This window comes from Hypomesus transpacificus, chromosome 23 (assembly GCF_021917145.1).
Source record: "Hypomesus transpacificus isolate Combined female chromosome 23, fHypTra1, whole genome shotgun sequence".
Taxonomy (NCBI): domain Eukaryota; kingdom Metazoa; phylum Chordata; class Actinopteri; order Osmeriformes; family Osmeridae; genus Hypomesus; species Hypomesus transpacificus.
Window position 1 is genome coordinate 441,773 of NC_061082.1, and position 17,477 is coordinate 459,249.

The 17,477-nt window shown below is 46.3% G+C and overlaps 1 protein-coding gene across 1 annotated transcript in view; it reads right to left on the reverse strand.

Moving 5' to 3' along the window:
• The window catches only part of nrg3b (neuregulin 3b), a 115,629-nt gene that overhangs the window by 39,466 nt on the left and 58,686 nt on the right, over window positions 1-17,477 (reverse strand). Inside the window, exon 2 of the mRNA XM_047047206.1 lies at window positions 14,295-14,427. Coding sequence (XP_046903162.1) covers window positions 14,295-14,427 — 133 coding nt within the window. The remainder of the gene's footprint in view (window positions 1-14,294; window positions 14,428-17,477) is intronic.

The following is a 17,477-nucleotide window of genomic DNA, read 5'->3' on the forward strand; positions in this document are numbered from 1 at the left end:
GAAAAGGATATGGTAAGAGCCTGGTAACACCATGGAAACAAACACGGCTTCCTTTTACAGTCCAGTTTCAGATTACTTACTGAGTACATAGCCATGTTTTACCTGGTATCACCTTGGAACTTATATTACAAGTTCATACTAAGGGTAACATTGACAAAGTGGTATTCGCTTACAAAGAATACGGTAAGAGCCCGGTAATACCATGGTAACAAACACGGCTTCCTTTTACAGTCCAGTTTCAGATTACTTACTGAGTACATAGCCATGTTTTACCTGGTATCGCCTTGGAACTTATATTACAAGTTCATACTAAGGGTAACATTGACAAAGTCGTATACGCTCACAAAGAATATGGTAAGAACCTGGTAACACCATGGTGACAAACACGGCTTCCTTTTACAGTCCAGTTTCAGATTACTTACTGAGTACATAGCCATGTTTTACCTAGTATCGCCTTGGAACTTAAAGTACAAGTTCATACTAAGGGTAACATTGACAAAGTGGTATTCGCTCACAAAGAATATGGTAAGAACCTGGTAACACCATGGAAACAAACACGGCTTCCTTTTACAGTCCAGTTTCAGTTTACTTACTAAGAACATAACCATGTTTTACCTGGTATCGCCTTGGAACTTATATTACAAGTTCATACTAAGGGTAACATTGACAAAGTGGTATTCGCTTACAAAGAATACGGTAAGAGCCCGGTAACACCATGGTAACAAACACGGCTTCCTTTTACAGTCCAGTTTCAGATTACTTACTGAGTACATAGCCATGTTTTACCTGGTATCGCCTTGGAAAGAATAGTACAAGTTTATACTAAGGGTAACATTGACAAAGTCGTATTCGCTTACAAAGAATATGGTAAGAACCTGGTAACACCATGGAAACAAACACGGCTTCCTTTTACAGTCCAGTTTCAGATTACTTACTGAGTAAATAGTCCAAACATGCGCAGGAACATACGCAGTATCCAAGAAGATTTACCATGATAGTAGAGGAAAACTCTTCCCGCGGAGGTAGGTATACCAGCCAAGTAAATGAGGCCATCATCGATAAATGTATCTGAAAAGGTATTTTATTGGAAAGTACTATCTTATATTCTCATTAGACGTGGACTGTTATCGACATTAACCTTAGGTAACTGCAGGGTAATAGTAGAGTATTTTTTTCGTAATTCTGCTGGAGCTTGGCCGTCTTTACCTACTTAGTAGCAGTGGTATTTACCCAATAACACATTATAATTTACCATATACATCTCCTGTAGATACCAACTCACTACCAGCGGTATTTAAATAGTAATATTTATAGGTTTCCAGGTAAATACTAAGTTTTGTCTTCTGTCTTTACCTAATTAGGACCAGTGAAAATTAACCAGTAATAACCAGCACGTTAGTAAATAGTTAATGGGTAAATATCTCGAATTATCTCTGTATTTACCACCTTGGTACCAATCGGTAATACCCAATAATACAGAAAACATACCCAGTAATGACCAGCAAGTTAGTATTTAGTTAATGGGTAAATACTTTGAATTATCTAGGTATTTACCATCTTGGTACCAATCGTTAATACCCAATAATACACAAAATACCCTTTACTTTCTATGTAAATACCCAGTACTTAGGGGACTGTAAAAGGAAGGGTTACCATATTAGCTCCATACATATGTTAATGAGGCTCCATCACGTCTGAATTGAAGACCTTTGCAACCTTCATGTGACTTTAGGCCTTATGAAGGAAAGAAGATATATTCCAAACCCCTTGTAACCCCTCAATCTCTTCCTACTGTCTGCTGTCCCCCCCCCCCCCTCAATTTCTCTCTTCCCCTCCGTCCATCTCTCTCTGCAGCCCTGGGCAGTATGGAGGGGCAGTATGGGGGGGCAGTAGGGAGGGGCAGTTTGGAGGGGCAGTATGGAGGGGCAGTAGGGATGGGCAGTATGGAGGGGCAGTATGGAGGGGCAGTAGGGATGGGCAGTATGGAGGGGCAGTATGGAGGGGCAGTAGGGAAGGGGCAGTATGGAGGGGCAGTAGGGAGGGGCAGTAGGAATGGGCAGTAAGCCTTTCTCTGTTCACCTGTAACTAACATAGAACAATGATGAGGATGGCGGAGAAGAAGCTTGTACAATAACACTGATGTGATTTAGCTCGCAAACTCACTCACCGCAAGTCAAAGGACAAGATAAACATCAAATTAAATCAGGAACATAGATTGTCTATCTTTTCTATTAATTTTGGTTTGCAGCATATTCATGTTTTATCTACCCAACCTAAGCTGTGTGAGATACCCTCATAACAACATCAAATCTGATTCCTGTAAGCTCTGATGAACTTTGACTTTAGAATGAATGATCATTTTGCACTTAACACATCCTCCTCCACCTCATCCAAGTCCAGACCGTGTTGTGCCCTAACCCTGGGGGCACTGGTTTCTTTGGCCCCTGAGCAGTTATCACAAGCAGATACATTTAAACATGATGTCTCCTGTCTATACTCCCACTAATGGTTGATAATGACAATGTTTCTCATATAGGAGGCCATCTTTTGCTCCGAGAGCTAAAGGTTGCCCCACACTGGTCCCAGGCTGCCATGGTGACGTGGCCCTGTAAGAGTTGTGTACCAGTGTTGTCAGAAGCCTCTGAACATGAACATGTTCACTGGTGTTTAGCAGCTGCTGTCGGCAGAGGAAACACAGACACCAGGCAGAGTGGGAGCTCTCATCCCCTGTTACTCAGCAGTAACTGTGAAATGTAGTAAAAGCTGACTCAAAATGCTGTCATCGTGTTTAGCTGATCGCAGGTGCAGCATCTTCCCATGACACTTCATGTTCAACATCGCTAAAAAGCAATTAAACACAAACTAGAAAGAACACCAGACAGTGGAGTAGCGCTGAAATGAAAAGCAACAAGATCGACCATTTTCCCTAACCTTGTCTGACTATGTACAGGAGGAGGACAGTCTGGGAGCCCCAGGACAATACTTTGATGCTGTCAAATGCAGTGCCAGTTTTCACCTTATAATTCAAGTCTAATTTTCAAGTTCAGAAATTTATTAAGGAATTCTTATAATTTTCTGTGGATTTATGTACTCCCATTATGTGCTTGATGGATACATTTAGAGTCCAATGATCAATCAGCCTTAATTATCCAGTCATTTCTATTTATTCTGACTATCCACGCATTGCGCTTGATTGATGGGAGTCTCTGCTGCCAGTGAGCTGTGCAGCTCTGATGTTATTTTTAACTCCTTCCTCCAAATGTAATTTTCACCTCATCGCAGGAGATCCGCAGTGTGCGGAACAACTGGAATGTTAATAGTTCACAAAATCACTTTACCCAGGGAAATCACAGTCTGCTCTCAGACGCAACAAAGCATTCTCTACCTGATGTCACCTGAAGGTGCATAAACCAGTCCCTGCTTGCTGACTGGGAGAGGAAGTCTAAACAGGGACATGAGTCACATGATGTCACGTACTGGCTCTGGTTCTGTTTCTTGTCACAGATGTCATGCTAAAACTGGTTCCCGAGTAGTTTTGCATTGCATTGGTAGGCTCTTCTCCACTTGCTTGTAGCGGATTAAGATAAACATCAGCCTGGCTGTCTGGATTCTCTGAGGCAACGTGCCCCGCTCTGCCCCGCTCTGCCCTGGTCTGACAGCAAAGAAAGCCTAGTGACGAGGCTCTGGAGGAGCTTACTTCTCCTATAGAAGGCTGTCTGAGGGCTGTCTCCTATGGAGGGCTGTCTCCTATAGAGGGCTGTCTCCTATAGAAGGCTGTCTGAGGGCTGTCTCCTATAGAGGGCTGTTTCTTATAGAGGGCTGTCTCCTATAGAGGGCTGTCTCCTATAGAGGGCTGTCTGAGGGCTGTCTGAGGGCTGTCTCCTATAGAGGGCTGTCTCCTATAGAGGGCTGTCTCCTACAGAGGGCTGTCTCCTATAGAGGGCTGTCTCCTATAGAGGGCTGTTTCTTATAGAGGGCTGTCTCCTATAGAGGGCTGTCTCCTACAGAGGGCTGTCTCCTATAGAGGGCTGTCTCCTACAGAGGGGCTGTCTGCTATAGAGGGCTGTCTCCTATAGAGTACTGTCTCCTATAGAGGGCTGTCTCCTATAGAGGGCTGTCTCCTATAGAGGGCTGTCTCCTATAGAGGGCTGTTTCTTATAGAGGGCTGTCACCTATAGAGGGCTGTCTCCTACAGAGGGCTGTCTGAGGGCTGTGTCCTATAGAGGGCTGTCTCCTACAGAGGGCTGTCTCATATAGAGGGCTGTCTCCTATAGAGGGCTGTCTCCTATAGAGTACTGTCTGTAACCTATAGAAGGCTGTATTTCAGTTTCTGGTGGCTGAGAAGAGGTGTCACATGACAAATACGGCGATAGCGACACCAAGGAGTCCAAATTGGGGTGATGGACGGGGGTGTGAGTGTGTGAGGACGAGAGCGAGATGGAAATGACAGTGACTGGAGGAAGGAGAATCAAAGCCACCATATCTCTACCTCCCTGCAGACAAGCCTTCCAACTACACAGGGCTTCCACACTGCATCAACTCACCACCCTGCAGACAAGCCTTGCCACTACACAGGTCCTCCACACTGCAAGCTCAACTCAACCAGATGCACTCCTGAGCTGCAACAATGAACACACATCTTGTCAGCGACGACATGCTTAACTTTCTGGTCGTTACTAGGTCATTACCTTTGGCAAAGGCTTTTTCCGGTGAACATGTGTAAAGGGTAACCTTGTGGACCAAGCAGATTTATAGTCAGGCTAAGGATCTTCTCCATTCCTCCATGCCTCCTGCTGTGTATTGATCTGTTCCTCACATGGCTGTAATGGAGGACACTAGTGCTAATGGTGGGTGATAAAGCAACTCCTAGACCTAATAAAATCACTTCATCTCACCACTGCATCAACTGTAGGACTGGGAGTTGGTGAGCACACAGAGGCTGCAGGAAGGCCTATGCAAGCAGGAGTTCTCAATTTTTATAGACAAACATTAATATGACAAGTTATTTTATAGCCCACATTGTGAGGATAACAATGTGCAAAAGCGTTTTAGCTCAGAGAAAAACTAAAGCAAGTGTGTCTTGAGAGTGCTACACAGTGTGTGCTTTGACTCCAGTCTGAAACTGGGCCTCCTTGGGCAGCAGGAGGTCCCTCCTTGGGCAGCAGGAGGTCCCTCCTTGGGCAGCAGGAAGAAGCTGGTTTCCATGTTTGTTTACCTTGTCTCTGGGGAGTCTTTGTACAATGGCAGAAGAGAAAAATCTCATTAGCATTTATTATGTCACTCCTAACCTTTCACATTTCAACTAGTTTAACATGCAATTCTGTGCATGTGTTTCCCAGGGCAGTGAACTTCCGCTTACCTCACACCTCTGTGCTCCTTCCAGTGGAACACACTGCACTCCTAACATCCCTCCACAACATATCTGCTTCCTGACCAGAGCTCAATAAGATCAGCAAACTGCAGAAGTCTGCACAAATATACCTAACAACTAATCAATGCTATAATGCACATGCTGTTCAACAAAATTCCAATTCCAAATAATAAATACATACAAGTATTTGCCACTATTTAAAAAAAGACATAAAAAACACTAAATATTTCTGAATGAGTCACATGACCTTTGCCCTGTGCATTTTGATGAAATTGGTTGTACTGAACAGTAAACTCTGCAGGTGTGTGGTCCTGCTTTGAAAGCTTATTAAGGAGCACTTGACAATATACATCATTTGCTTTACAAGTTTTCACTTGCTACACCAAACTAAATAAGTACAGCCCGGATGATGGGAGTCAGGTGGCTAAGCAGTTAGTAATCTGAAGGTTGCCAGTTCAATTCCCGGTCGTGCCAAAAATGACGTTGTGTCCTTGGGCAAGGCACTTCACCCTACTTGCCTCGGGGGGAATGTCCCCGTACTTACTGTAAGTCGCTCTGGATATGAGCGTCTGCTAAATAACAACAATTTTAATGTAAAATGATGATAAGGAAGTTTTCATGCTAATCATGCAGATGGAGGTGGCTGTATATGAATGTGGGAGAAATCAAGGATTTTAATGTATTGATCACCATCAGTATAGATCAGCTATTGCATTATTATCCGGTCATATGTTCTTTGCTATTAATCATTCACATTTTGTATTCTAACTGTCTCTGCCTGCTTGTAATACTGAACATATATTGGCTGTATATTATCTTTGTTTCTGACAAACACTGTCTTCTGACGGGGATACCGCTGTGTCTGAACTGGTCGTTCTCATGTTAAGCTGTTTGATAAACTCTCTCTATAATCAGCTGGTTGTCTGGAACTCATAGACCCAGAACCTAAACTGTCACAATGTTCTAGTGGAGACAGACAGAACTTTCTTGCACACTGTTCACATTTTGACTCTTAAACTGGAGTTTCATTCAAAACCAATACCACAAAATCAAAATTCTAGCTGTGTAAAAACTTTTTTTTCTGACTGTAAATTGAAAGGATTTCACTCCTACAATGAAACAAAAGTAATTGTCAAATGTTGGCAGAGGCAAAGCCCAACGATCAGGACATTTACAGTTTATCATCAGCTCTGTGTTGCAGAAATACCCATATGGGTTTCCATCCAGAGCCAGAAGCTCTCTGGCAGCACAGCCCACTAACTCGACAGATGGACAGAGACCAAAAACAGCAGATCTGTCCAAAACACACTCTCCATGTTTGTGTCCCTGTCACAAAACCCAGAATATCTGTTTGTTCAAACAATACAAAATGAAGACTCAAAACTTCCCCAAACTTTAAGTATTTATAGAAAACACACTCATTCAGCCACAGCTTGCTGCTCTGCCTCACACACTAGGAAGACATTTGGGGCAGGAGGCAGCCTCGTTTGCATTCATTTGCATATGATTAGCACATCAAACCTGGGGACTTGAAAGGGGGCCCTTGTCAAGATGCTTCTCATAATACTAATCTATCTCTCTCTTTCTCAGACCGTCTCCTGTTCTCGCTCCCAGTAAATGTCATGAAGGTTTGATGAAACGAACCATTATAAATGATCAACTTGTGTGTGTATGAAAGCATCAGGGTACTGTGGAGGATACAATTCGTACACCAACTTTCATATTCAAGCACGTTACGGTAAATACTCTATACTTACAGCCATTTGTGTTAAGCTCAAGAATAGTTCAATAAAATTGTATCAAGTGAATGTATGTTCTGGGTTTGCCAGCAATTTAAAAAAAATGGATATGTATATGTATTGACTTGGCTGTGTGTGACTGTGTATAGTGATAGTGTGACGATGCTAATTTACTAGCTACTATAATGTTTGTTTAATTGTTTAATTTATTCAACTGAGCATATTAGGCAGACTGATGCAAATCTGATTAACTCACTGACTTGCATCAATTTGTGTTTATAAGGATCAATCGGAGTTAGACTCTGGTGGGCCAACATCACCATAGTCATAATAACTGTGTATCTTTCAATTGTATTTTCCCGAATGCAGGAATGAGCCATCAACAGAGCCAAGGCTCCTGCTCCACAGGCTGCCTGGGACCATGGGTTTGTTGGGTTTGTTGTAATTGGTACAGGGAGTTCTGGTTACAGATAATGTCTGTCAAAAAGGAAGTGATGACATTTTCTAATAGTTCCATGCTTTCATGTTGTAGACACAAAGGGCACGAAGCTCTGCTGTCAAATATAACAATTTGCTATTTGAGAGACAGGATGAAGAGACAACCTCCAATTAGACATGACAGGTTCTGTCCATATTTCATCTGCCACAGAAGAGACAGAGAGAATGAGGGAGAGAGGAAGATGGAGAGAGAGGGAGATGGAGAGGGAGAGAGAGAGGGAGATGGAGAGAGAGGGAGAGAGAGAGGAAGATGGAGAGAGAATGAGGGAGAGAGGAAGATGGAGAGAGAGGGAAAGAGAGAGGAAGATGGAGAGAGAGGGAGATGGAGAGAGAGGGAGAGAGGGAGATGGAGAGAGAGGAAGAGAGAGAGGGAGATGGAGAGAGAGGGAAAGAGAGAGGGAGATGGAGAGAGCAGTATCTGCAAGAGCAAAACAAACTCCCTCTCTCCCTACACAACCACTGACAGCTGACTGTACCTCCACAACATGTAATCAATGTCATTCTCGCCACAACGTCTTTAGAAGCATCTGTAATTTGCCTTCACTCCCACCACAATATGGACTGATTTCATAAAACCATGAAAAAGTTTAATCCTGTACTGCACTGTCTTCTCATTCAGATCTCTCAGTTGCCACAGCACAAGGTTTGGTCCAAGGCAAGCCTTCCACTGGGCTGAGCCCACTAGATGGGTGTCATTCTAGGTGTGAAAGTGAACCTCCATTAAAACTTCCAATCAGATAGAAAGACATGGAGGCATTTTAGTCAGGAGAGTCATTCTCACTTCTGAAATGTCTGGTCTCTACCAGGGCTACTTAAGTTTCAGGGTCAGGGTGGTAGTTTCTGGGGCTGCAGTGGTTTGAAGTGTTTCTGTCCAGGTCTGTGGAGACCTGTGCGTTCATCCACACTGAGGCTGAGTAATACGTCCTGCTGCTCAGTCACATAGAGACATCCTGAGCCACTCATTGTTCTCTTAATCTCTCATCCTCTCTCCATCTCTCCCTCTCTCTCCCTATATCTCTGTCTCCCTCCATCTCCAACTCCCTCTTTCTCCATCTCTCTCTCCCTTCATCTCTCTCTCCCTCCATCCAGCCCTCCATTCACGGTAGTGAAGTTTCCCTCGCTAGACCACACCTGGGTTGTTGGTGATTGGGTTTGACTGCTGTGCTGACGGAGAGCTGAGCTGAGCTAACTCTGTTTAATAGCATCTATCTTCTTTGATAATGTGACGTTTATTCCCAATCGCCCTCTTTGTTTGTGCAGTTTGCAATGATTAAGCGAGTCATGTCCTGGGGCTGACACGAGCTGGGAGGAAACACAGCCATCGTCTCTGCTGCTGTCCCTTACTTCACTCAATTCAATTCAAATTCAATTCCGGGAGTGTTCCATTCTGCTATCAGGGCTAAGGCTCCCGTCACAGGAACAAAACAAACTGCACCTATTAAAAGCAATACCTAGAAGAAAAACACAATAACAGTTCAGAAAAATAAGCAATCATGTTGGAGGCTTTTAGGATGAAATATCCCACTGTTTAGTGCTGCTGTGTTACAGGTTTTCCTGCCTCCATGTTTCTCTCTGTCTGCTGTCATCCGCCTGCTATCCTAACCTTTGCTTCTCTTCCTCCTCTCCAGTCACAGCATCATTCAAACCACAAAATATCTCTCCATCTCTCCTTCTCTTTATGTGTGTCTTCCTGCCTGTGCCTTTATGGAGGCCACTTATTCTGCAGGACACACACAGACACACAGCATCCTCCAGCGTTTTGCACCATTTCTGATTTTAACAGCCCTCCACTTCATCCCCACCCATCCCAGCAGCCCCTGGCTTCCCTTTGTCAAACAGACCCTTCAAAAGCAGCACGCTTCGGAGTTCAGGCACGGATGTTTAATCACACGGCTCTTCACTTGGTGTCCACTGTGGACGTAACCCACTCCAAGCAGCAGCAGGGACACAGACCAGATGTTCCTCCTTCACAGCAGCTGAGACTCCCAGGAAGGAAAGGGGAGGAGCAGGGAAGGCTGCAAGAGCGGGGGGCTGGAGGAGGGGTGAGGAGGAGGGGTGAGGCTGAAGGAGAGGAGAGACTGGAGGAGTGAGGCTGGAGGGGGAGAGGCTGGAGGAGAAGACAGGAGGGGGGAGGAGAGAATGAGAGGAGGGGATGAGGGGGGAGGAGAGGATGAAAGGATAGGAGGGGGGAGGAGAGGATGAGAGGATAGGAAGGGGGAGGAGGGGATAGAAGGGGGCAGGGGAAGATGAGGGGATAGGAGGGGGGAGGAGAGGATGAGGGGATAGGAGGGGGGAGGGGAAGATGAGGGGATAGGAGGGGGGAGGAGAGGATGAGAGGAGGGGATGAGGGGATAGGAGGAGAGGATGAGAGGAGGGGATAGGAGGGGGGAGGAGGGGGGAGGAGGGAATGAGGGGATAGGAGGAGAGGATGAGAGGAGGGGATGAGGGGATAGGAGGAGAGGATGAGAGGAGGGGATGAGGGGATAGGAGGAGAGCCAGCAGCAGGATTAGTGCAGCTTGTCATGCTCTGACAGCAGTGACAGTTTAATCGTCAAACTGGAAACCCAAAGTAGGAAGAAGGATGTAGTGTTCATTAATATGATTCATTTTGTCCTTTCAGATCCTGTTAATAGTGCTGTCGGCCGCGACAGGTTTCACAGAGAAAGGCTGTGTATGTAAGTGTGTGTGTGTATGTGTGTGTGTGTGTTAGGATCATTTCTCAAGTAATGCACAGTTGTCGGATTCAAAGAAAGTACAATGGTTTAATGCTTGCCAGCAAGGAGACAAAGTCTGAAGTTTGTCTGTTAGCATGTTGTGCTAGCTGAACTATTTCAACAGTCCCGCTCTTGACAGTCATTGGTTAACACAAAGGCATGCAAATGTCCCATGGCTCTTCTTCATTGGCCCTCTTTGTATAGACCTGGCGTGCGTGTGCGTGCAGGTTTACGACATCAACCCTGATTGAAACACAACAACAGAATCTTCGGTCCTGGGGTCGTAAAAACTCCTTTACATAGGTGTCAACAAATGGTCACTAGACCTTGCGACTCCACCTTGTCACACAGTCTCTCCTTAAAACAACCAAAACTCCCAACATCCTCTAGTCCTAACAAATGCTCACCCTCCCTCCAGGGTGATAAGAACGCATAGAGGTTAACTTAGGGGGCTCTGTTATCTGATGACAAAGAATGCTAAGCATCTGTATTGTTCAGTATAAAACATCGCATCCTTAATTTCTCCGACAGTGTGTAAGTATGTGTGTGTAAGTGTGTGTGTATTATGAATATCTTTCTCTTTCATTTGTCTTTGCCAGTGTCATCTGTGGGGTCCTAGTCCTGAGATGTGTGTCAAACCCTCAGCATGAGCATTCTGCTTATGAGAAAGGAAGAAAGTCACACGTCTTGATTGTTCTGGAAAGACGAGGAACTGGCGACACACAGACCAGAGGTACATGACTTTGTTTGATTTGCCTTGCTATAGAATGTCAACACTGCTCATGGTGAAGTCATCACATTTGCATATTTACATTCATTATTTAAGCTTGGACGTATTAATTCTGTTAAATGGGGATTTATTTAATGCTCATTTGTATAATTCATCATCCATACAAGCTTATGTAAAAGTACTGAAAAGGGGGGATTTTCCCTCCCCTCCCCTACCCTCCCCTCCCCTCCCCTCCCCTCCCCTCCCCTCCCCTCCCCTCCCCTCCCCTCCCCTCCCCTCCCCTCCCCTCCCCTCCCCTCCCCTCCCCTCCCCTCCCCTCTTCTCTTGTCCTCTTGTCCTCCGTTCCTCCGTTCCTCTTGTCCTCCCCTCCCCTCCCGTCCTGTTGTCCTCCCCTCCCGTCCTCTTGTCCTCCCCTCCCCTCCTCCTTTCATCTCCTCTCTGTTGTCCAGACTCATAGGAGATGTTACCATGGTGATGGGAAGGAGAGATACCATGAGCTTCGTGGGGGTTGTAGTCCACTCTAAATATCATAGGAGACAGAGAACATTGCTAGAGCACCACAGCCAGGTCAGAACTAGCCACTAAAACACTAGTGGGCATTTTAAGGTTATTTTAACAGACAATTCAAGGGAAAGGGATATTCTTGCAGTACCAAACTACCACTTTAAACTACTTTATTACTGATATGGAACTGAAAATAACATAGCCGTCATTAAGCTTTTCATTCCTGGCCTCAGGGGGTCACAGACATGGTGTTTTTCCTCTCACAACAGCAGTTCATTCATTTATTAACGTCATCGATTGGCCAGCAAGTCAGATCACCTGGGGCATCCAGCCTGAACCAGGTTTGTAGTTCTGCTCCTGGGAGGCACAGCATCTCTCTGTAGGCCCACCGCTCACAGCTGCTCTGAAAAGGAGGCTGGACGCCAACCTGGTGTGTCTCCACTACAGGTAAACCAGGTATGTCACCACTACAGGTAAACCAGGTGTGTCACCACCCTATAGGTCGCGTTGAGACTAGTTTCAACAGGTACAGAAGTAGACAAACTGAATGTGGTCGTAAGATGATTACATAGCTCCATCTCCAGATGATTCAGATTGTTCCTTAGAAAAAGCCTGCATGACTACCCAGCCTGATTCTCTTCACACAGGGCCAAACTCCTCCCAGGGCTGGGCTGCATGGTGTGTTAGTCAGCTTAATGTTCCTCTCAATCCAGTCCTTCAATCAAACTCAACCGTGGATGCTAGGAAATGAGCTGGACCAGAATGCAATCCTTTTGAGAATCGTTGCTGATGTGGAACTAGGTCTTTAAACCATATTAGCATGTTTATTTTGGGCCTTGATTAGCATTGGCTAACATGAGGGTGGGAAGGAAGGGGGCGCCATGTATCATTAGCACAGTTACTGTTGCAGAGACTTAATGTCACTTTCTGCAAGTCAAACTCTGGACTCTTTAAACCAGCCTAATTGAAAAACAGCAAAAATGAATTTGATTAAATTTGGCCACAGGAGAGTATCTAGTTTACGGTTCTTTGATAAGACATCTAAACTCATGATCACGTCCATGCATGCATGCCATGGGCCAGTTCCTGAACTACTCAGTAACTGATACTGATGACTCCTAGAAGCCACGTTCAACATCTTCAAACCACAAACACAACGTCACCATCACCACCACCACGCACCACGCCAAGGGTTTAAAACAGGATTCAAACATTCTTCTGATGTACCATGAAACAACCTCCCGATAAAGATTTCCACCAAACCTGTTATCATCCCTTCATCGCTGCAGCTAGAGCCCCAGGTTATCCTGCCTGGGTCCCTCCTCACAGGCAGGCTGCTAATTATACCCCTGAGGATGGCTTCAGAGGATCTGATGCTGCAGCAGCTAAAGTAGGACATTCTGACGAAGCACACCAGTCATCGTAAAATGACTTAAGGGCCTTCTCCAACCTCGCACACACACATATATACACACCCCTCCTACCTCACCCACACACACAGCCCTTCAACCCCACACACACTTGCACACACATTCACACCCCTCCAACCCAATCCACTAAACACAGCTGCTTAGCAGGAAACTCTTTCACTATTTCCAGTTCTAGAATAAAGCGTGTGTGACACTAGGTAGATCCCTGTTAGAGGAGAGCTAGTGGGGGGACCCCCCCCCCCCCTCCCTGTTAGAGGAGAGCTAGTGGGGAGACCCCCCCTCCCTGTTAGAGGAGAGCTAGTGGGGGGACCCCCCCTCCCTGTTAGAGGAGAGCTAGTGGGGGGACCCCCCCCCCCTCCCTGTTAGAGGAGAGCTGGTGGGGGGACCCCCCCCCCCCCCCCTCCCTGTTAGAGGAGAGCTGGTGGAGGGACCCCCCCCCCCCCCTCCCTGTTAGAGGAGAGCTAGTGGGGGGACCCCCCCCCCCTCCCTGTTAGAGGAGAGCTGGTGGGGGGACCCCCCCCCCCCCCCCTCCCTGTTAGAGGAGAGCTGGTGGAGGGACCCCCCCCCCCCCTCCCTGTTAGAGGAGAGCTGGTGGAGGGACCCCCCCCCCCCCTCCCTGTTAGAGGAGAGCTGGTGGAGGGACCCCCCCCCCCCCCTCCCTGTTAGAGGAGAGCTGGTGGGGGGACCCCCCCCCCCCCCTGTTAGAGGAGAGCTGGTGGAGGGACCCCCCCCCTCCCTGTTAAAGGAGAGCTGGTGGAGGGACCCCCCCCCCCCCTCCCTGTTAGAGGAGAGCTGGTGGAGGGACCCCCCCCCCCCCTCCCTGTTAGAGGAGAGCTGGTGGAGGGACCCCCCCCCTCCCTGTTAGAGGAGAGCTGGTGGAGGGACCCCCCCTCCATGTTAGAGGAAAGCTGGTGGGGGGACCCCCCCCTCCCTGTTAGAGGAGAGCTGGTGGAGGGACCCCCCCCCCCCTCCCTGTTAGAGGAGAGCTGGTGGGGGGACCCCCCCCCCCTGTTAGAGGAGAGCTGGTGGGGGGACCCCCCCCCCCCCCCCTCAGACGGGAGGACACACCCGTGTTTTATGGAAGAGATGACTGCACCTCTGAAGCAGTTTTAATTAGCTGTCAGTGATCAAAGTGATAAGATCAACCTGTGCTTCTTGGTATTGCTGAAATGTCTCTGTGCTGGAGCTGACTAACTCTCACACTGTTCTCTGTAGAAACCTGCACACATGATCACTTATCACACATTGACACACACACACGCACACACACAGACACACACACACACAGACACACACGCACTCACTCACCTGCAGTGTCTGTGCACCCCTGCCACTGTCTGGATGATTGAACACTCTCCCTCGTTCAGACAGAAAGCCAGGTCCTTATCCTCCAGGCAGGGCTGGAAGACCTCAGAGCGCAGACTTGGGGACGTGGGGGCCACTGGAGTGAGAAAGGGGGGAGGAGAGGGAGGGAGGGACAGAGGAGGGAGGAGGGAGGGGGAGAGGAGGGAGGGAGGAGGTAAGGGGAGAGGATTGAGGGAGGGAGGGAGAAAGAGAGTTAAGTCAACCTGTAAACATCATTGAAATTCTGTACCATGAAACCAAAGTAACATTCGGCAACACAACATAAATATTTGGGTTCTCGCTATAGTTCTTGCTATGTAGTTACACATTAGTTAACGTTATCTGATTCGGCCTTTGTCAATCCCCTCAGGATCTCCTGACAAGATAGCACACTCTCTGGACCCTGGACCAGCCCTTCTCCCTGGACTGGAGAACACCATGCTACAGACCTCTCTCACTACATTTATATCACCAGAACCATTCACCCACTATATCCAGGGCTCTCAAGTCTCACCCATTTACTGTGAGACTTAAGCATTTCAGCCATAACTCTCTCATCACATGAAGTACTGCTCTCATTAGAAAAACGAGCATTTCATGTGAACTATTGTCGAGGCAGAAATTGAGATATTTTTTAATACTGAGGAGACCTTGGAGTCTGTCTGCATCTGTGAGCAGGCCTCACTGTCACCAGCCACTGTCATTATCTCGGCTTCAGACGACACCGGACTACAGAACCTGAATTATTAATTCAACACACTCCAAAGACGGGCTGTTCAAAAGGTTATCTATTTCAAGACAAAACTTCAAGAATAGAAAATAGAACTCAAGTCTCCAACCAGCAGAAACGTCCACGGCAGTAACTGGGTGGTGGTCCACCCAGGGTCTCCAGGTGGCTGTGTGGACCTGCTGTTGTGGTCAGGCAGCCTTTAAGCCTCCCGATTGGTCTGGTCACACGGTTTACAGGCAGCAGCAAACCTCTACCATGCTGATGGATATTAACATCCATAATAAATGGATGACCCATGTTCCTCTGGAGAGGGAAAGTGTTTAATGTATTAATGAAGACAGAGATGAATGCTCTCACTTGTGGAAAAGCTCAGTCTCATTCTCTGTCCAATCTTGGGACAAGTTTATTAATTCCTAAAGTGGCATGCCTCAGGGAACCCCCTCTACATAGCTCACCTAATTCTAGCCCTGTGGCTAACGTCACTATTGACAGGTTATTCAAACAGAGCAGAAAATGAATGCTTGTTGGGACCAACCCCAAGCATTTAGCCTAATTAACTGTGCAAGATGGTAATGATTTTCCTCTGACTTCAAGTGGTTTTTCCACTTCAGTTATCTCATGCGACAAATTCCTGACACCCCAACCGCATTCCACACACACACACACACACACACACACACACACACACACACACACACACACACACACACACACCACTGACCACACACATACACACACACACACACACCACTGACCACAAACACACTCTTTCCCTCACACACACAAGCATTCAATCTGTGAATCAGGAATGTGAATGTTGAAACCCAGCTGAATCTTAAAGAAATACTGGATGTGAGATTTTACCTGTCCTTTGCCTGTCATTGTTGCACAACATCATCTCCCTTACTAAGACCTCACACTGTCTAAAGTAGCACTGGGATATTTAGTCTCTTTCAAGCTTCAATATAGCATGTTAGTCATCATTTATAATATATTCTAAAGAACAAACACTCTCACAAGGGCTTTTAGAGCTTTATAGCAGCTCCACCTGAAAAATCATCTCAATTCAACTGCTCAGTGAGTCGTAAAAACAAAATTAATGTTTGATGCATTCAACATCTACAAACTATGAATGTATTGCTTTCTCTTCCTCGATGCACAGGGTCATGAGTTCCCCTCCTCATCATCACGTCATGAACAGAGGACACCGAAACAGTTCATGCTCCATCTTGGCAATCCAAATCTTTGAACAAACACACACACACACCCCTACACACACCTGTCTCATCACAATGTAGTCCCTATGAGAACAACTATGTCACCAAGGTAAGTGAATAACTCTGTTATCTGTATTCAAATGGAAGTATTCTTAAGTCTGCATCTAAATAATACGTTCACCTCAGATAATGGGCCGCACATTACAGGAGCAGCCCAGAACCAAGACCTGAGGTGTTGATGTGTGAATTCTACGCTTTTATCTTCGCCGTAACAAAAGCCTGACTGCTCAAGTCCCCAGCAGGCTCCTCGATTAGCCACAAACAGCAGCAATGACAGCTAGCAGCAATGACAGCTACAGAGAGAGCAGGCAGCTACAGAGAGAGCAGGACGCCTCCACTCCTTTGAAATCACTCACTTGTAATTCCCAAGATAACTTACAAGGAATGTATTGGCATGGATGTATCATGATAGGTCCAGCCCTGTGACATCACAGCCTCCTAGAACAAAACTGTATGCTCAGGCTTCCTGCTGGTGTTAGGGTTAGTACTAGGGTTAGTACTAGGGTTAGGGTTAGTACTAGGGTTAGTACTAGGGTTAGTACTAGGGTTAGTACTAACCCTAACCCTGCATGGAGATTACACCTCTGAAGGAAGGACCCAACCTGATCAGATGAATGTGACTGTATTCCAGATGAATCAGAACTGTACGTTAATACAGCTGTCTGGAGAATACAAGAAATCCTAGCACTGTGAGAGAACCCTAACCCTCTTATAATGACCAGGTTCAGATGAGAAGCATCGCACAAGAAGGAAAATATCACAATATTACTGAACATTTACAGGAACATTGGAGGAAGGAGACCTAGACTGCATCTTCCAATGGTTCAGATAATTATTATATAATAATTATTGTCTTTAGTCACAGACTGGTTTTCTACCATTTCATCTCAGTTATGTTAGGCCAAAAGGCAGGACCTGGTCCACAATAAAATACGCATGTAGGCATCAAAAGACTCTCTGGAGGTCTGAAGTGAGTTCAAACATGGTGGTGACTAGCAATGAGGTCTGGATGAGGGGTTTACAGCTAGTGGCTATGACTGTACCCACGATACTAAGACAACAGACTGTAAAAAGAATGGACGACACGTCCCGCCTCCTCCCACTGTACAAAAATGAAGTCAAAATATCCCGGATACTGGT